General features: G+C 51.5%; 1 protein-coding gene across 2 annotated transcripts in view; it reads right to left on the reverse strand.

The window, feature by feature from the left end:
* Positions 1 to 294: 294 nt before the first annotated feature.
* LOC122392642 (S-adenosylmethionine synthase-like) overlaps positions 295 to 21,170 on the reverse strand; it is a 34,597-nt gene continuing 13,721 nt past the window's right edge. For both annotated transcript variants that reach the window (XM_043387728.1, XM_043387729.1), the window contains 8 exons: positions 17,218 to 17,340; positions 15,944 to 16,056; positions 13,100 to 13,243; positions 8,705 to 8,830; positions 8,259 to 8,431; positions 4,214 to 4,316; positions 3,378 to 3,511; positions 295 to 1,197 (listed from right to left, as the gene is read on the reverse strand). In XM_043387728.1, the coding sequence (XP_043243663.1) occupies positions 1,095 to 1,197; positions 3,378 to 3,511; positions 4,214 to 4,316; positions 8,259 to 8,431; positions 8,705 to 8,830; positions 13,100 to 13,243; positions 15,944 to 16,056; positions 17,218 to 17,340 (1,019 nt within the window). In that variant the 3' untranslated portion in view covers positions 295 to 1,094. The remainder of the gene's footprint in view (positions 1,198 to 3,377; positions 3,512 to 4,213; positions 4,317 to 8,258; positions 8,432 to 8,704; positions 8,831 to 13,099; positions 13,244 to 15,943; positions 16,057 to 17,217; positions 17,341 to 21,170) is intronic.

The raw sequence follows: 21,170 nt of genomic DNA on the forward strand, positions 1-21,170 counted from the left end.
GTCGACCATCAGCCGGGGAACGCTGACTGGGGCGCCCCTGTCGGCCTCTGCTCCTCGCCGACTGGGGCGCCCCCTGCCTGCCTCCTCTGCTACTCGCAGACTGGGGCGCCCCCTGACTGCCTCCTCTGCTACTCGCAGACTGGGGCGCCCCCTGACTGCCTCCTCTGCTCCTCGCCGACTGGGAGCCCCTCTACTCTGCCGCCATCAACGCCAAACTGTCCTCCTAAATAGATAGACATAGTATTTCTGGATACCTTTGTTAATACTTTCGTTCCCGAACACCCAAAGATCACGACGAGTTTACATTTTATTGGCCAAAATACACAATATGTAGAACAAAAGTGTTCCGGCCGTCCCAAATAATGTGACCATATAAGACACGACAGAGCCATCTGTCATACTCGGCGACATACCTAAAAGTATTGCACCTCCGCAGGGCGGCACTGAGTGGTCAGGGAGCATTGAACGGGCCACCGGTCGACCGCGCGACGGCCACAGACCAGCGGCCCACAGTGTCAGCCACAGACCAGCGGCCCACAGTGCCAGCCACAGATCAGCGGCCCACCACACTCGCCGGCCCACAGTGCCAGCCACAGACCAGCGGCCCACAGTGCCGGCCACAGACCAGTGGCCCATTACACTCGCCGGCCCACAGAGCCTGCCACAGGCCAGCGGCCACCCTCGGCGCTGGCTGGTCACGGAGTGAAGGCCACAATGGACGTCACCGGGTCGCCGCGCGCACACAGTACACGGAAACGGACCACAGTGTATCAGGCACCGGCGCACGCTCCCGGCCACGCTCTCTCTCTCTCTCTCTCTCTCTCTCTCTCTCTCTCTCTCTCTCTCTCTCTCTCTCTCTCTCTCTCTCTCTCTCTCTCTCTCTCTCTCTCTCTCTCTCTCTCTCTCTCTCTCTCTCTCCTCTCTCTCTCTCTCTCTCTCTCTCTCTCTCTCTCTCTCTTGCTAGCTCGCTCGTTCTTCACCTCGCTCATCTCTCCCCTTCTCCTACCCCGTTTCTGCCAGCGGAGCGGTCACACGAGCTATCGCCTGGACAGCCGGCGGCAATGTTGGCGTGTCCTGAGTGGCGGCGCTGCCCGCTACAGCTCCAGCTTCTTGGGCTGCTCCCAAGTGAAGCAGTCGCGGCCGAAGTGGCCGTAGCTGGCCGTCTGCTGGTAGATGGGCTGGCGCAGGTTCAACTCCCTGTCGGACAGAGGCGGGCGGCGCTCAGACAGGGCTGACAGCCGGCCGGCCGCTGGTGGATGGTCAGCTGGTCAGCAACCGGACAGCCACACCCACCGACTGCCGACTGCCACACCCACCGACTGCGGACAGACACACCCACCGACTGCCGACAGCCACACCCACCGACTGCGGACAGCCACACAGACACACCCACCGACTGCGGACAGCCATGCCCACCGACTGCCGACAGCCACACCCACCGACTGCGGACAGCCACACCCACCGACTGCGGACAGACACACCCACCGACTGCGGACAGATACACCCACCGACTGCCGACAGCCACACAGACACACCCACCGACTGCCGACAGCCACACAGACACACCCACCGACTGCTGACAGACACACCCACCGACTGCGGACAGACACACCCACCGACTGCGGACAGACACACAGCCACACCCACCGACTGCGGACAGACATACAGCCACACCCACCGACTGCCGACAGCCACACCCACAGACTGCGGACAGACACACCCACAGACTGCGGACAGACACACCCACCGACTGCGGACAGACACACAGCCACACCCACCGACTGCGGACAGCCACACAGACACACCCACCGACTGCCACACAGCCACACCCACCGACTGCGGACAGCCACACCCACTGACTGCCGACAGACATAAAGACACACCCACCGACTGCCGACAGCCACACCCACCGACTGCCGACAGCCACACCCACCGACTGCCGACAGACACACCCACCGACTGCCGACAGCCATACAGATACACCCACCGACTGCCGACAGCAACACCCACCGACTGCCGACAGCCACACCCACCGACTGCCGACAGCCACACCCACCGACTGCCGACAGACACACCCACCGACTGCCGACAGCCACACCCACCGACTGCCGACAGCCACACCCACCGACTGCGGACAGACACACAGACACACCCACCGACTGCCGACAGCCATACAGATACACCCACCGACTGCCGACAGCCACACCCACCGACTGCCGACAGCCATACAGATACACCCACCGACTCCCCGCGGACAGACACACCCACCGACTGCCGACAGCCACACCCACCGACTGCGGACAGCCACACCCACCGACTGCCGACAGCCACACCCACCGACTGCCGACAGCCACACAGACACACCCACCGACTGCCGACAGCCACACCCACCGACTGCGGACAGCCACACAGACACACCTACCGACTGCCGACAGCCACACCCACCGACTGCGGACAGCCACACCCACCGACTGCGGACAGCCACACCCACCAACTGCAGACAGACACACCCACCGACTGCGGACAGCCACACAGTCACACCCACCGACTGCGGACAGCCACACCCACCGACTGCAGACAGCCACACCCACCGACTGCCGACAGCCACACAGCCACACCCACCGACTGCGGACAGCCACACCCACCGACTGCGGACAGCCACACCCACCGACTGCGGACAGCCACACCCACCAACTGCAGACAGACACACCCACCGACTGCGGACAGACACACAGACACACCCACCGACTGCCGACAGCCACACCCACCGACTGCGGACAGCCACACCCACCGACTGCGGACAGACACACCCACCGACTGCGGACAGACACACCCACCGACTGCGGACAGCCACACAGTCACACCCACCGACTGCAGACAGCCACACCCAACGACTGCGGACAGACACACCCACAGACTGCGGACAGACACACCCACCGACTGCGGACAGACACACCCACCGACTGCCGACAGCCACACCCACCGACTGCCGACAGCCACACCCACCGACTGCGGACAGCCACACCCACCGACTGCGGACAGCCACACCCACCGACTGCCGACAGACATACAGACACACCCACCGACTGCCGACAGCCACACCCACCGACTGCCCGCGGACAGACACACACACCGACTGCGGACAGCCATACAGCCACATCCACCGACTGCTGACAGACACACAGACACACCCACCGACTGCCGACAGACATACAGCCACACCCACCGACTGCGGACAGCCACACCCACCGACTGCGGACAGACACACAGCCACATCCATCGACTGCGGACAGCCACACCGTCGGACGCCGCTGCGCCTGACCGGCTGGGCCTCTGAGTCTAACATCCAGACTGTCTGGCCCGGGCGGCTCGCTTACTTCACGATTTTGCCTGGCCGGAGGTCGAAGTTCTTCAGCACGATCTCGAGCAGTTCGCGCTGCGTGTACTTGCTCGTACCGTAGTGGAACACCGTGATCGAAATGGGCTCCGCCACGCCGATCGCGTACGAGGACTGGCGGCGGGTCACATCAGAGGGTCACATCGGCGGGTCACATCGGTGGGTCACAGCGGCGGGTCACAGCGGCGGGTCACATCAGAGGGTCACAGCGGCGGGTCACAGCGGCGGGTCACATCAGAGGGTCACATCAGAGGGTCACATCAGAGGGTCACAGCGGCGGGTCACAGCGGCGGGTCACAGCGGCGGGTCACAGCGGCGGGTCACATCAGAGGGTCACAGCGGCGGGTCACAGCGGCGGGTCACATCAGAGGGTCACATCAGAGGGTCACATCAGAGGGTCACATCAGAGGGTCACAGCGGCGGGTCACAGCGGCGGGTCACAGCGGCGGGTCACAGCGGCGGGTCACATCAGAGGGTCACAGCGGCGGGTCACAGCGGCGGGTCACAGCGCGGTAGGACACAGCGGCGGGGCAGAGCAGTGGAGCACATCAGAGGGTCACATCAGAGGGTCACAGCAGGACTCCGGATGGGTTATGGTGTGTGCGCGGGGTAGGGGTGGCGACTGGCGGCGGAGAAGGGATAATGGGTTTGTGTGGGTCCCATCCATGGTGTGGATAGAGATAGTGTGTGTGGGGCCACGAGGGTTAGGGGTGAGTGTGTGTGTGTGTGTGGGGGGGGGGGCTATAGGTGAGTGAGGGAAGCTGTGAGTGGGTGAGGGTGGGAGGTGGGGGGGGGGGGTGCCAGTGTGCCACTGACCTGGACGAGGCACCGTTTGCAGAGTCCAGCCTTGACGAGCGACTTGGCTACCCAGCGCGCAGCGTACGCGGCCGAGCGATCCACCTTGGTGTAGTCCTTACCACTGCCGGAGGCGGAGACCAGAGTCAGTCAGAGACAGTCAGACTGCGGCGGAGACCAGAGTCAGTCAGAGACAGTCAGACTGCCGGAGGCGGAGACCAGAGTCAGTCAGAGACGGCCAGACTGCCGGAGGCGGAGACCAGAGTCAGTCAGAGACGGCCAGACTGCCGGAGGCGGAGGCCAGAGTCAGTCAGAGACGGCCAGAGGAAGAGGAGAGTCAAAACACACACACACACACACACACACACACGCGCACGCACGCACGCACCCACGAACACAGACAGACAGACAGACAGACAGACAGACAGACAGACAGACAGACAGACTGGCAAAGAAACAGCGTTCTGCCTTAGTTAGTTATTGTTACGAGTATATGTATGTACAGCCCCGTCAATGGCCCCAAATCCGCCCCACTCCTGTTTCAGCTGACCGATCTTGGCCCACATTTCCCAGCCAAATAAACACACGTGCTGCCCGTGCCAACCATGGCGTCAGACGCACAGGCGAGGCCGGGGGCTAGCAATGTATCTCGCTAGGTTACTTCTCAGTGTCTTCCAACTGAATGATCAAAGAAAGGCAAAACAATAAAAATATCAACAAAAAGTACGGTGATTAACTTTTCTTTGTTTTTGTTTTCTGTGTAAACTGTACATATAGGTACTCTCGGTGTTTCCGGCTCGCGCGTAATTTGTTCCGGTGCACAACTTACAAGAGCATGGGCGTCGCCACCATACGGACACTACGGACAGCGTCCGTACAAGTTTTGGAAGGCCCGAAAACTTGAACGGAATGTCCGTACAAATTTCGACAAGTTGGTGAGCGGTGGCGACGCCCCTGCACAAGAGACACTTTTGTCACTAACCAACGCAGTCTCGGTGCAGAGCATGTCTGAAGGTCATCGAAACCTTGGTCTTCCTTCCGCAACGACAGAGCATCCCGTCACGGGGGAAAGAAAACAACGGACGCCATTTAATTGCGTCCCAGAAAAGCTATTTTTGGCACCTAAAAGCTGACTCGCCCCAAAATTGGTCCTCAGCACCTATTTGGTGGATACCAGCACCAATCATGGAAAATGACCTTAATTACCTGTTTCTGGCACCTATTCATCGGTTCGCCTTACTCTTTTTTCTGAATCTGGCACCTAAATGCTGAGCGTAGCACCAATCTAGTAGAAAAATGAACTACTGGCTGGTAGAATCATGTTGTTCTGGTATAATGACCCCTGGAGTCTAGCTTAAAGGTTGCCAGTGCAGCTACACTCTAAGACAGCCCCGTAGTGATCTCAGCATTGTATATGACGTTTAAGTAAGCAAATAATATTGATTTGTTTGAAAAAAACAATGTCATTTAAATATTTAAAAGTATTTATTTGTAATGCTTAAAGGGAAACATTTTTGTGAGTAATTGTCTCCATTTTGACCATTAAAACGGGTATTGTATTTTTTGACGTCATCAAATAGCTCCAAAAAAGAAATGTAATGTTTTCATTCCGTTCAAGGCCGCTGAAGAAACGCGGGATCTTGCGTGGGACATTGTCCGTTGTTTGCCGCGCAGAGTTGTGCCGTGGTTGTGCCTTTTTCATCCGTTTCTTACTTATGTGTGCATGAAGCTTTGATTTTGTTTTTGGTTATTGTGTGGCCGGTCAGTTAAACGCCCCTGTAGAAACCGGATGCTGCGTTTGATCGAGATGGAGTCAGACGATGATTGCAGAAAGCTAATAATATTGAAAAGAGGGCCGGTTGCGTGGCATGTCTGTTCAGAGTTGACATTTTGCTTTACTCCAGTTTATGACCTGAGAGCCTGGCTGGAAGTGACGGATCCAAACTTTTCACGTTAAAATGGCTGAGTGTGCAATAATCTCTACATAGCGGGCTGGTATAGGAGCGTCTTGCTATGCTGCACCATAGCTGGCTAGTGATTCTCTTTTGGCTAGAAATGGCATTAATCATTATCTCCACTGGCGAAAATGGCACTTGACATCACCGAATGCAACGTTCATGTTTGTTAGGATACATAAAATCAGGAAGATTACGCGAATTAGGTAGGCAAACGTGGAATAAAATAGGTGCTGGATGTTGTGGTTTTGGTGCTGAATCAGCAAGCAGCAAATACGGAGTTCAACTAGACAATCTGGCAACTTTAGGCTGTGTGGAAGCAATTAGGTGCCAGATTCAGATATTAGGGTCGAATAAGCATTTTGGGGCTGATCAGCAATTAGGTGCCAGAAACAGCTTTTTAGGGACCAGAAACAAATATTCCCCGAAAACAACTCAGGAAACATAAGCCAGCCGCTCCTTGTCCGAAAGAAATACCTATTACCTACCAAAACATCATACCGGGATTCGGGAACGACCACCCGTCTCCCGTGACCCAAAATGACACTTGATACGCCCTAAGTTGACGAGGATTCCGTGGGTCTAATGGACACAGAGACGGCGACCGGTGAGGTGCCCCTTCCTCAGCCAGTGGAGGTGCCCTCCCTCAACCAGTGGAGGTGCCCCTCCCTCAGCAGGTGGAGGTGCCCGCAGCCAGTGGAGGTGCCCTCAGCCAGTGGAGGTGCCCCTCCCTCAGCCAGTGGAGGTGCCCCTCCCTCAGCCCGTGGAGGTGCCCCTCCCTCAGCCCGTGGAGGTGCCCCTCCCTCAACCAGTGGAGGTGCCCTCCCTCAGCCAGTGGAGGTGCCCCTCCCTCAGCCAGTGGAGGTGCCCTCAGTCAGTGGAGGTGCCCCTCAGCCAGTGTCGTGGTCCGCCGTGTACGACGGGCAGCATCCATGCAGAGCCGGATGACGGGGACGGCGGCCACGATCACAGAGCGGTGACCGACTGCGCTGCACGCTCATTGTCTGGTACACTGCACAAAACTCGCTTAGCAGATAAGCGAAATGTGATCAGAAATACCCAGGACAGGCCCTCTATACCTGGACATTGGGCATCACCAACGACCGCACGCCCTTCGTCAGAAAGTCACCGAGGGGAGGTGCGGACTGCGGAGATGTCGCAGATGACGCTCACTGGAGCGCTGGCTCTCGTGGAGAGGGTGGGCGCGCTGGGCGGCCTCCCCCGGCCATTGAGCCGCTCGCCACGCCGGAGCCGCTCCCGCGCTCACTACAGCCGTCTGGTCGCCAAGGGGGGGGGGCGTACCAACCCTCCCCGCACCCCCCCCCCCCCCCCTGGCCGACCGCGTTATGGAAGGCCGTGGCCTGTCGCACCCGTTTTGGCGTTTTTACGGCGTCTACCGTAGAGGGCCGACGTCTGTCCGGAAATTTGGGACCTGTTGGAACTTCTTGTATCAAGGATTTTATTTTCATTCGGGGGAGAGGGCCCCTAAATAAAAAAGCATTTGTTTTGTTCCCGGATTATGCATTCATGTATTTGAGATAGGCTGGGTCAGGCCATGTTAGGTCAATCGTCAGGGTTCCTGCCGGACGTCGGTTATCCATAGTATTTACCTAGGTGCTTACTGCTTATCACCATTGACCTCTGACATCATAGCAGCCAGGATGCTGCCGATCTCAATCTACATAAATATGAAACGTTCATATGAACGCTTAATTAGACAGCAGTTCCGAAAAAAAAAAACTAGAAAACCTAAAACTGAAAATACTCAGCCAAGGTCACCAATGGTCAATGGTGCTGGTCTGGCCTTGTCGTGACATTGGGACACACTGTTACACATGAGAGAACACCATTCCATCTGTTATCAGTTGTCCTCCTCCCCTCCTCCCCTGCCCCCTCTGTTCTCCCTGCCAGTTGCTCTCTCCTGTCCTCGGCCTCCTGACGCTGTGCTCTGTCCCGCCTCGCTCTGCTGCTAGCCTGTGCTGCTGCCGCTAGTCTGTGCTGCTGCTGCTAGCCTGTGCTGCTGCTGCTAGCCTGTGCTGCTGCCGCTAGCCTGTGCTGCTGCCGCTAGCCTGTGCTGCTGCCGCCAGCCTGTGCTGCTGCCGCTGCCTCACCTGAAGGCGCCGCCGCCGTGCGCGCCCCAGCCGCCGTACGTGTCGACGATGATCTTGCGTCCGGTGAGGCCGGCGTCGCCCTGCGGGCCGCCGATGACAAACTCGCCGCACGGGTTCACGTGGTAGATGGTGTTACCGGTCAGGTACTTGGACGGGATCACCTCGGGTATCACCTGCCGGACGTCACACCGGGAGGTCACACCAGTCACACCGGTCACACCGGGAGGTCACACCAGGAGGTCACACCGGTAGGTCACATTGGTTACACCGGGAGGTCACACCGGGAGGTCACACCGGTAGGTCACATTGGTTACACCGGGAGGTCATGCCACATCGGATGAGCTGTGTGATCTGGTCACTAGGTCAGGGGCTGGGTCACCACACCGCGCCGGGGCGCGGTGAGTCGGTGAGCGCCGGCCTGGCGCGCTGACCTGCCGCCGACTCACCTTCTGCATCACCTCTCGGCGCAGGTCCTCCAGAGAGATCTCGGGCGCGTGCTGGATGGACACGACCACGCTGTGCACCCGCAGCGGGATCATGGCGCCGCCCTTGTTGGCGTACTCAATGGTCACCTGCCGGCAACGGTCCGCCGTTACCCGCCCAATAGACGGCAACGGTCCACCGGTTACCCTCCCAATAGCCGACAACGGTCCTCTGTTTACCCGCCCAATAGCCGAGAGCGGTCCGCCGGTTACCCTCCCAATAGCCGAGAACGGTCCGCCGGTTACCCTCCCAATAGTTTCCGCAGTCAGTGGTCATCTGGCCAAATCCCCGCAGTCAGTGGCCGCCTAGCCCAATCTCAATCACTTCATTGACAATAAAATAAGCATTTTGTGAAAACGAAAAGAAGACCCGGAAAGGTGTGTGTCCGTTGCGGGATGGGGTCAAACGGTGCCATCATGTCAGGTCGGTTTTTGTGCTGGTTTCCGGGGTCTATGAGCGTCAGTGGCTGATGGACTGGAAGCTGGTGTTGTATAATCAATTGAGTGTCCTTGTTTGTATGTCCTCTATCTACAGCGTATACTAGTCCAAGGTCCCGTAGCTCAGTTGGTAGGGCGTTGGACGCCGCGTGGTGAGAGCACGCGTTTCCGGTTATAACAGTCCGGATTCAAAGTGCGACGGGCGCTTGACGTTTACGAGCCTCCTGGCAGGCATGGTTGCGTTTAGTGGCAGGCCATAGCCAGGCGAAGTCAGTGAGGGGATCGGCCGTGTGCGGCTATGCGCGCACGCTAAGCTTTGGACTCCAACATCTGCCACAGATCCGGCATTGCGCGATCTGAAGGTCGAGCAGGGTCATCGCAACAAGCTTCGCTTAGCGGGGGTCCTGTCCTTGACAACCCTTCCATTGCAAAGGTTCGACTAAATTTATGAACAAAATAAAAAGGTATCGCCCCGCTCGAGTGGTCGAGGGGTGCGTGCTACCCAAGGCTGATAGCTGGGGTCGCTCTGACAGCTGGGGTCGCTCTGACAGCTGGGGTCGCTCTGACAGCTGGGGTCGCTCTGACAGCTGACAGCTGCCCGAGGCTGACAGCTGACAGCTGCCCGAGGCTGACAGCTGGGGCATTCCACGATAGATCGTACCAGGCCCGTCACCCTCATCTCTCAGATTTGAATGAAAATTGGTACAAGGGGTAATCATAGGCTCCAAAAACACCTGTCAAAATATCAGACTTCTCAGATCAAAACTTTTTTAGTTACATTGCATAATATTTTCTAAACTTCAGATTGTTAGGGTGAGTTTGATGAGCTATAACTCAAAAACGAGCTAAGCAAGCAACAAACGGTAAACAGCTTTGAACTAACGATGAATCAAAGATTAATACAGTATTTTTATAATTGGAAAGAAAAGCTGAACATATTGAAAAAGTCGTAGTATTTTTTTTTAATTGTCTTTAATGGCCCTTGGGACCAAAATTTTTGCCATTTTTTTTTTTTTAAATAAACCCCAGGTCCTTTAACCCTATTAGTGGCAGGCTCCTGGCTACCCCCTATTAGTGGCAGGGGGGGCTGTTTACGACCCCCCCTTGATATCTCGAGATCTAACGGGCCGATTTTCAAAATTCAAACGACATTCGATTTCGCTCAACGAGATCTACATTTCTAAAAAAATAAAATTGAAAAATGTCAATAGGGGGGTAGAGGGGGGTAAAAACGGGCAAATTGCAGATACATTTTAGACTGTTTATCACAGCCAGGTTTCTGAACCAATCTTAACGCAACTTTTGCCGATCGATAGAGAATGAACCAGGAATTCACATGGATCCTAAAAATATGCATTTTCAAAAAATCATAGGCGGATACAGATCATTGAGATTGGGGGTACACAAAAAGTATAGTAAATAAGGTTTTTGTTGGTACTGTTTCTAAAAAGGGTGGCAATGGTCTTGTTATGTTACAATTTTCTTATGAGAGAACGACTAAAATTGTATTGGTCATGCATAGGCGGTGTCAGGGCACATATGTTGGGAGGTAAAAAATAACCCCCCTTTTTGGACGCCTGGATCCGCCTATTATAGCAAAAACGTGTCAAAAAAGGATGCACAATAACTTTGTATATGTTATCACATGATACCTTTCATTCACTGTTCGTAAAACTGGTGCAGCATCGTGATCTTCGCCCAAATGACTCGCTTCACGAATAGGACCCCCCAATTCCCAGTGCTCTGGAGCCGCCCCTGGTAAAGTTATGAACTTGAAATTTTCAGGGAATGTGCCCAATTTAGTTTTAGGAAAAGTCAGAAAATTTCAGCATCGTAGCTTCAGCGGTTTCGGAGATATTCCCGAAAAACCTGAGGGGTGGATAAAATTAACCCCCCTGCCACTAATAGGGTTAAAATCGACATGCAAAAAATTAGAAAGGTTTTCTTTCTATAAATTCCTCATTTAAATGTATACAAAATGGGTTTCCGGGGGGTTGGTACGACCCCAGCTCGCCGTTTCGCCTCTAATGGAGCTAGAACCTTGCGGAAAAAAACGAGCATGTGCGCCGTTACAAGATGCATCGAATAATACCACATTTTAAGGTCTCAGGTTCATTGGTGACCCCTGAGGTCATTTCAAGTGACCCAAATCACGGGTCCGGTTTTTGATAGATAACTTAGCAACAAATGGTCGCAGAGCCGCGATTTTAGCATCTTTGTGTTTGCCTAGCTCCGGCGCGTCGAATGGTATACTGTTTGTTCTGGTGAAGTCAGCTTAAGTCGCTGACCTCGGGTCAGCACACTGCCGTGTATTTGGCTCCGCGCCCCGACCGGGCGGCCCAGCCGGCAGCCAGCCCCCGGGCATCACGTGACCGCTCGAGTCCGCGGCAAAGCCAACCAGCGCGGCGCTGGACAAACAGCGCCGCTACAGAGATGGTTAACAGTCGGGTCAGGCCACGAAACTGAGTGAATGAGATCATATTGCACATCATTCGATTCGCAATGTCTTTCCGAGTCCATTGGTAGCTTTCCCGTCTCTCTAGCTCAATTTGATCGAGAGTTATTGACGAAAAACTCTTATGACCCTAGTGACGTACGAATGACGTCACGAAAGATCAACAATGCAAAAGTGAGGCGAAAATGACTTCAACTGAACTTTCAGTAACCAGTGATGTCACTAGGCAGCTTTACCACACCATTTGTAGGCTCTTTTCCGAAATCACAATTCGAGACCATTACGGTGACGCAAAATAAGTACATTTATAGAAAGAACACCTTCCTAATTTTTGCATTACTACTTAAAAATGATCCAAAAATGTTTTTAAGTAAATAAAAATTCAAAAAATGTGGTCCCAAAGGCATAAAAATGCAAATTAAAGGAAACTCGAGGTGTTATATATCAAAAATAGTATATATTTCAAAATTTTGACAATGCGTATTATTCTTTGTTTCAATGCAAGTTTAATGCCGTACAGCATTTGGCATTTGGATTATCCGTCTTAGAGTTACAGCCCGCCAAACTTGGGGCTGCAACGCAAGATCCAAAACATGTTATACACTATAACTCAAAAACCACTCATCTGATAAGCTTGAAATTGTTACAGGAGGATTCAGAGCCCCTGATTACCCTTTAGACCAATTATCGTGTTAAAATCCGAGAGATGAGGGTGTCAAATTCGAAAAAAGTGGTACGATCTATCGTGGAATGCCCCAGCTGCCCGAGGCTAACAGCTGGTGTAACTCTGACAGCTGACAGCTGCCCGAGGCTGACAGCTGGGGTCGCTCTGACAGCTGGGGCTACTCTGACAGCTGACAGCTGCCCGAGGCTGACAGCTGGGGTCGAACTAATGGCGGTCTGACAGCTGAAATTATTCAGGCCGCATTTAAACTTCTGGTCGCGGGAACATTTATCATTAAACACATACCTTACCACGAAGTATAAATAATTATAAGCATGGCACCCGATCGCTGGACGGTGCGTCTCGTCATGGGCTGTGATACATTAGTTTATACTGGGCCCACCTGACTGACACAGCTGGAGTAGGAGTGAACCATGGCATAAAGTGGTCGGTAGGTGGCATTGTCAACCGCAGAGCATCGCGAAACCAATACAAAACAAAACCATAGGCAACGCAAAAAAAAAAAGATTGAGAGACTCAGCAACATTTTACCCTGGGTAGGTATGCACAGAAAAAATATGACATCAAAATATAAACTTGATGTCGGTTTTGGTAAACCCAAAAATCTAATATCTATTGACATGGGTATCTAGTAATTGGCGCAGACTGTACAAGACTGAGAGTACGTGGCGCAGACTGTACGAGGGTGTGGTGGCGTGTGGCGCGGCGCAGCCTGTATGAGGGCAGGGGGTGGCATGTGGCGCTGGCTGTGCGCGGTGTCGGTGCCGCCGATCGGTCCCACCTGTGTCTTGGAGTCGGGCCGGGCCCACCACAGTGATCCCTCCTTCCTCATTTCGGCGATTTTGCGGTTGAGGTTGTGCGCCAGCACCACGGTCAGCGGCATGCACTCCTCAGTCTCGTCCGTGGCATAGCCGAACATCAGGCCCTGGCGGCAGGTCACAGCAGGTCACAGGTCAGCGTCACAGGTCACAGGTCAGCGTCACAGGCCAATGGCACAGCTCACAGGTCGGGGATACAGGGTTTCACTACGTGAGTTGGTCCACTGGCCTGGCTCCGCAAGTCCCGTTCTAGTAGCTGGTCCCACCATCATATCCTCTCCCCCCAGCCCTCACCCCCCCCCCCCCCAATCACCACCACTCTAGTAGTGTCCCTTCACTAGCCTCATCCCGTACCCCATAGCTGCCCGGGACAGGGGTGGTCACTGGTCAGCGGTGGTGGTTGATCCTTGGTTGATCCGGTCCAATCTGTCATTCTTGAATAACTCATGAACCATCTGAGCTAGCAACGTGACGGCATGCCTTCCCCTCCACCAATTTGGCGTGTCTTTATGGATGTTCCACTCTTGTATATGGTATAACGTTGCTTTGAGCATGATTAATATCAATAATAATAATAGGATTGACCTTATGCTCATATTATTATTTATACTAAAATATGAGCATAAGGTCAATTTTTTTCAAACTACTCCGCCACCCATTATTAGGTGACCAGGAGTGCCCCCACCCTCAGCCCAGCGACTCACAGCACCTTACGTTAACACCAGACAAAAATAAAAAAGGATAAGTCGCGGCACTCCCAGCTAGGAAAATTAAAAAAAAACAAAGTAAGCAAAAGAAGTGCGGGAACCGGTTAATAAATAAAGAGAGCCAAAGTAGTCATTGCTGAAAGCAGCGGATGACTGTTCTACTACATCTAAGAAAGAAGTCATTCATACATGCATACATAATTGGTTAGTAGAGTGCATTCAGCCTTTCACTCCTAGAAGAAAAATCAGCAAATGGCAATCCAGTGGGGAAACATTTCTGGTCAATTCGAGCGCAGGTCAACAGCCAGACTTTCTAGGGCCCACCAGCTAAGCAGGGCTTGTTGCTGATGGACCCCTTCAAGTCCGGCGTTCCATTTGAGTGGGGACGTATCTCCTGTGTTGATAATCACGAAGGTAGGTTACAATTATCAACACATCATTGTCAGCCTAGCCCAATAATAAATGCACCAATATGTCCATTTATTATTGGGCCACTTGTCGAGATGCTAAGCACTTTGTATGAAAAGTACTAGGTAAGCGTGTGTATTACGCTATTTAGGTATGCATTGCTATTTATTGTCATGTTCTTGTTGTTTTACTTATTGTAAGATTAACATATTTTCATATTCATTTATAGGTATATTTACGAGGATACTTAGTACCCAGGATTACTTAACTAATACTTTTGCTAATACTTTACTTAAACTTTTGATAAGTACTTTTGCTTAGTACTCACTAAGTAAGATATTCTTTACATATTTTTTGAAAGTGTTTTTTGATTGAGGTACTTCTTCTAATAGAAGATCTTTAGCTATTAAGTCATTCCAGAGTTTGGGTCCGATGCAAGGAAATGAGTAGAGCCTGTAATTTTTTGTTGAAAAAACAGGTTGAAAATGATGGATATTTCTTGTCTGATGGATAGGGTCAGTTGAAAGATGAAGTAATCGTCTTACAGAGACTGGTAATTCCTGCATTATGTACTTATGCATGATAAGCATTATTTGAAGTTTGGCTACGTCTTTAATTTTAAGAATACTATATTTTTTAAATATTGGGGTAGCACTTTGTGGTGGGAAAATACCTTCAATTAGTCTCATGAACCTTTTTTGCAGAATTACCAGCCTTTGAAGGTGGTTTTCATAGTTGGAACCCCAAATGAAACAGCAGTAGTTGATGTAAGGAAAAATCAAAGAATAATATAATTGAATGAGCTGCTGTTTTGGGATAAAGCGTCTAGCTCTTGCAATCATTCCAATGTTTCTGCTGATAATTTTACATATGCTACTGATATGAGATGTGAATTTAAGGTCAGAGTCAATAAGGATTCCTAAATATTTCACTGTTTTCATTTCAACTACTGCTGTGTTTCTAATGTAAATGTTTAACTTTTCAGCAGTTCTCCGTTTTGAATATACTTGGAGAAATGTTTTTGATGGGTTCACTGTGAGGTAATTTGCTTCTAGCCATTCAGATATTTTTGACAGGGCTGCATTTGTTATTTCTTGAAGTGTTTCTCTGTTTTTATGTTTGAAAAATATTTCTAACATTTTATATTGAAGCTCCATACTATACATTTGATAAAAGCATTTTAGATATATCCGTTTTACTGACTCATCAACATAACAGTTATAATAAAAATAATTGTTTTTGAAAAAATGCCAAAAACGACTTAACAAGTTAAACGCAAATATACATGCAAAAAGACGAACAACATCAGCTCTTTAACACGGCAATCTCGTTCTTTTTTTACAAAAAAGTTTGCCATAACAATTTGGAAAACCTTTTTTGCTAATGTTCATAAAAGGAAATTAAAATTAAAAGCTTTCACAGAGCCGGAGTACATGGTGTGCCGGTGCCGGTGCCGGTGGCGGTGGCGGTGGCGGTGGCGGTGGCGGTGCCGGTGGTGGTGCCGGTGGTGGTGCCGGTGGCGGTCTGCGGACGGACTGAGCGGCGCGGGCCGGTGCCGGTGCCGGTGCCGGTGCCGGTGCCGGTGCCGGTGCCGGTGCCGGTGCCGGTGGCGGTGTTGGTGTTGGTGGTGGCGGTGGCGGTGCCGGTGCCGGTGGCGGTCTGCGGACGGACTGAGCGGCGCGGGCCTCTCACCTGGTCCCCGGCGCCCACCTCCTCCTCCAGACGGTTGTGGTGCACGCCAGCCGCAATTTCCGGATTCTGCTGCTCGATGGCGATCATCAGGTTCAGGGTTTTATGGTCGAAACCTGGCCAACACACGGGGCACATTTCTAGGTGTCAGAAACTTGCGAATATCATTGTTTGTTGAATATGGGAGGTGAATAAATTTATTAATATCGTGGCAAGCTAAAAACACGTTTCAACATTTGTGTTTTTGATTTAAATTGATCATAACTTATAATGATCTGTGTATAGTCGAGGTGATTCCCTAAAACAAACACCTTTGCTAAAGCACTAGTCCGTGCACGGAGCTGCCATTTTCACATTTCCGTTCGCAGCATCGCCCACTACCCCAGCGTGCCAAGCTGGATGGAGCTCACTGCTCACAGGCCTGTCATTTCCGCGCGCCGTGGGCCATCACGCCGTGTCCCGGGCTTCTCACCTCTCACGCTGTCCTTTTCTCGGCTATCCGTTGCTCTCACATCTCTCGTTGTCTGTCTTTTACCGGCTGTCTAGTGTCTCCCTGTGTCTGGTGTCTCCCGCTGTCTGACGTCTGCCGGCTGTCGGCCGCGCTCACCCCTCCCGCTGTCTGGTGTCGGCCGCCGTCTCACCTTTCTGCTGTCTGGTGTCTGGTGGTGTCGGCCGCCGTCTCACCTTTCTGCTGTCTGGTGTCTGATGGTGTCGGCCGCCGTCTCACCTTCCCTGCTGTCTGGTGTCTGATGGTGTCGGCCGCCGTCTCACCTTTTCTGCTGTCTGGTGCCTGATGGTGTCGGCCGCCGTCTCACCTTTCTGCTGTCTGGTGTCGGCCGCCGTCTCACCTTTCTGCTGTCTGGTGTCTGATGGTGTCGGCCGCCGTCTCACCTTCCTGCTATCTGGTGTCTAATGGTGTCGGCCGCCGTCTCACCTTTCTGCTGTCTGGTGTCTGATGGTGTCGGCCGCCGTCTCACCTTCCTGCTGTCTGCTGTCTGGTGTCGGCCGCCGTCTCACCTTTCTGCTGTCTGGTGTCTGATGGTATCGGCCGCCGTCTCACCTTTCTGCTGTCTGGTGTCTGATGGTGTCGGCCGCCGTCTCACCTTTTCTACTGTCTGGTGTCTGATGGTGTCGGCCGCCGTCTCACCTTTTCTGCTGTCTGGTGTCTGATGGTGTCGGCCGCCGTCTCACCTTTCTGCTGTCTGGTGTCTGATGGTGTCGGCCGCCGTCTCACCTTTCTGCTGTCTGGTGTCTGATGGTGTCGGCCGCCGTCTCACCTTTTCTGCTGTCGTCGTACCCGATGCCCTTGATGGTGTCGCGCACCACCTGCTGGTAGTCGATGGTGGCCCTCGAGGTGATCTCTCCCAGCACCAGGATCATGCCCGTCTTGGTGGCCGTCTCTGCACAACCACACGGGTCAGCGGTCAGCCGTCTCTGCACAGCCACACGGGTCAGCGGTCAGCCATCAGCCGTCTCTGCACAACCACACGGGTCAGCGGTCAGCCGTCTCTGCACAGCCACACGGGTCAGCGGTCAGCCGTCTCTGCACAGCCACACGGGTCAGCGGTCAGATCAGCCATCGGTCAGTGGTCACTGGTCATGTAATCAGCGATCAGACAGATCAGACGGGTCAGTGGTCAGCACTCAGCCGTCAGTGGTCAGCGGTCAGATGGGTCAGCAGTCAGACGGGTAAGCGGTAGAGGTGATTGATATCGCCCACTTTTGTGCAGTTTGCTTGTTTGTTTGTTCGTTTGTTTGTTTGTTTGTTTTTGCTACAGACTAATGACTTTTCATGCTTAGAATGACCAGAAACGAAAAAAAATATTTTTTTTTCAAAAAGTATTTTAAAAAATGTTTTCATATCAATATAAGCACAACTATATTCCATATTTGTATAGGCTAAACAGTGGTTGCAGCGGAAGCTTATCACGCGTTTACCAAACATATTGCAGAGTTCAACTCAGCGTGTCTCGATCTAAAGTTATTGTCAAAAAAATGGAGACGTTTTGTGACCTGAGATGACCTCGGGGGCCTAAATGGGGTCACGTTAGGCGGCACGGGCGGACATCGATAGCAGCGCCTCTATCGGTCACTAGGGAAAGCTGGGCAGTAGGCGACGAAATACCGGCTGAGTTGTCACACGTTGAATAGGTTTATAGACATCCGTCTTGTGAAAAAGTTGAACTTTTGCCTTCAATATTTCTACAGGCAATTTTAGAAGTGTCTTCACATAGATTACAACACCGTTAAGATTATTGTATTCACTTCAAGCCTTCCCTATTGTTCTTGATGATGCGGGAACTATTTCTAATTAGTGTTTCTAGCTTAAAAAAGAACATATTGTGCAAACGATGAAAAAAAAACATAGATCGAAGATTTTAAATGCAATTTTCTCTAGCAATTAATGGTAAATTCTCTACAGATCAAGGAAAAGATGCATGCTAACTGATAATTTAAAGTTCTTGGGGCCAGTTGTTTTCTTCTTTTCTTACGTCGCCCCAATGGCCGCGAATACACTTGTGATAACGCCTATCGATAGGTGCAAGTTCCCGGTTCAGTGTGTCATGGTTACCTGTGTCCCGATGTTTTTGGTGTTTTCAGTCACAATAAGAGCATTTTAATTTTCTCCCTATTTAGTCCCCTTGACTCATAATGGCGATGTCACAAAATTGGCCTGACTTTAGGGCACCGATATGAGATTTCAAAATTCCGTGATATGCTAAGTGTTGGTACTGATTCCCTTATGCAATAGCCTGAGCTTCAAACCTCTGGGATGTTTCCTGTAGGAATGATGGAACCACAAAGGTTTTTAGATACATGGTCACTTAACTTGATTTGTTGACCTGACCTTATGTGACCTGGGGTCAAAAATTTTACATATGATGCGACATTAATGTACCATAAGCTACATCAAGTTTCGCGGCGCGCGCTGTGCGCCGCGGTTTTTTACACTCGCAAAAAACTGACAGGTATGACCAAAAAGAAGAAAAGAAAAAAACGCCCCACCTGGGCGAAGGTTAATTAACCCGCGCCCCGTAGGGGGGCCGAAACGGCCCCTCCCTGTCCTTTTCCGTCGATATCTCCTAAACGGCTGGAGATATCGCCACCAAACTTTCAGGACCCCTCCGGGCATCAATTGTACCCATTGTGACAAAAAAAATCCAGAGGTTATGATAGGTTGGCCACAAACGACGTCAGAATGACGTCATGTTCTGTCATTTTCGACCGAAAAAAGACCTTCGCGAGAAGACCTGTCAGGCCTACAGCTTTGAAGATACAGAAAAATGATCGAGACATAAAAGGTGTAGAATTGACAGGGCTACAAAACTATTATCTTGGATTTTTGAAATTTTTGAGTTTTGACCCCCAAAAATCAAAAAAGCATTTTTTTTATATATTAGCCAAAAAATCCAAAAAGTTTTTTTTAGCTTCGAGAAAACCGGAATAAATGTGATAGTACCTACCGTCTTCTATCCACATACCAAATTTCAGATCGATACCTGCTTTTTGGCCAAGTTATAGTGAAAAAAACTGTCCAAAAATGATGACGTCAAATTTTCAAACTCAATTTTTGGCAATTCTAGGTCTCGTAGAGCAGAACAAAGACCACCATTAGACTCCCCGTGACGAGCTGCATCGAATCGATACCCATATTATGCAAAAATATCAACTTTGAAATTTGACCTAATTTGACCTGACCTTGACCTGACCTTCACCAAAATGTGACCCAGGCTGGCCCCAAAGGCTGCCTAACCCACATAATCGCATTTGTCATGTAAAATGGACCATAAAACATGTATCATACGACACTTTCATATTGTGCCCCCGGTGACCTGACCTCGCTGTGACCTGACCTGGTATCAGTGACCTCAGGTAGTAAAGTAAGTGTTTGACGAACAATGTACCATCGATGGTTTTCAATAAATTACCATTTTACTCAATTTCACAACACATTTCTTGAAATGCCTGTGAACGGTGAAAATCCGACCTTTGACCTGACCTGTGACGTCATCGGTTTGACCTGGGTCAATGAAATTTGGTCACAAGGTAGTTCCCCGGTGGGGCTATCGAACACCGTTTGAATTTTGAAAATCGGCCGGTAAATTTCCGAGATCTTAGGGGGGGGCCGAAACGGCCCCTCCCCTACGGGTGGTAGGGTCCGCCGATAGCCCTACGGGGCGCGGGTTAACCCGCGCCGGGATAAAAAATAGAGTTCAACTGATGTGAGATTTTCAGACGGTGCCGTTTGCTAACAGAGCTGCGTAGTGTCTACACTCTACATAGTCCCAGTTGGATTTGTTTCCAGTAACCATGTACGGCGCTCACAAAACGGAGCACAGCTTAATGAACGATAGACCGGAGAATCAGGGCCCTTAGCAAATAGGATGCTACAGGGTCTTTCATAATGAATGTTACTTTTGAACATTTAGTTAGGAGCTCTTAATTTATCACTTCTGCGTGAATTTTATATGCATATTGTTGCAAATTGATTAGGGTTTTGTTCCAAAAAATAAAAAAATTCACAACGCCAATTTTCTTTCACGCAAAAGCAGAGTATGTCGACACCACCAAAACGTATTACGGATTACGGTCGACGGACAAGTCTTCAGCCATTGGCTCTCCCCTGGGTCAACACTGAACGGGGTGGCTTACCTCAGGCTGCTCAAGGAATGCTTCTGCCTCAGGTCAGGGACAAGGTTCAAAGAGACGGCCTGTGGTTCCAGCAGGATGGTGCCACAGTGCACACCACGGCAGCTGTTGCGCCAGTGACTGATCGAAAATTTCGAAGAGCGCGTTATCAGCCGCCTCACCGAGCGACCATGGCCACCACGGAGTCCTGACCTCTCCCCGCTGGACTACTGGCTTTGGGGAGTCCGGCATTGGCTGATCTGAGACAAAACCCTCCTGCAGCCATCCACTGCGAACCACAGTGGAAGGGTTTGCTGGAAGCCTGGACCCAGACGTTGTGAGGCGCGGGGTGTGACACCTTCATCAGAGGGCCGAAACGTGTGCCTTAATTAAGGGCGATCAGTGGAAAATTCCTCAGGAGTATTAAAATGAAAGTTGTGTGTGCAAAAACGCTAATGTGTTTCTGTTTCATGTGATGGTACATATTACATGAGGAACATATATGTCCTGAGAAATAGCTCTTTCAAAAGTAACATTCATTATGAAAGACCCTGTAGACGTAGCGATCCATTCAAACAGCTTGATCGGGATCTTAACCCGC

This window comes from Amphibalanus amphitrite, unplaced genomic scaffold (genome assembly GCF_019059575.1).
Source record: "Amphibalanus amphitrite isolate SeventyFive unplaced genomic scaffold, NRLGWU_Aamphi_draft 000495F_arrow, whole genome shotgun sequence".
Classification (NCBI taxonomy): Eukaryota; Metazoa; Arthropoda; class Thecostraca; order Balanomorpha; family Balanidae; genus Amphibalanus; species Amphibalanus amphitrite.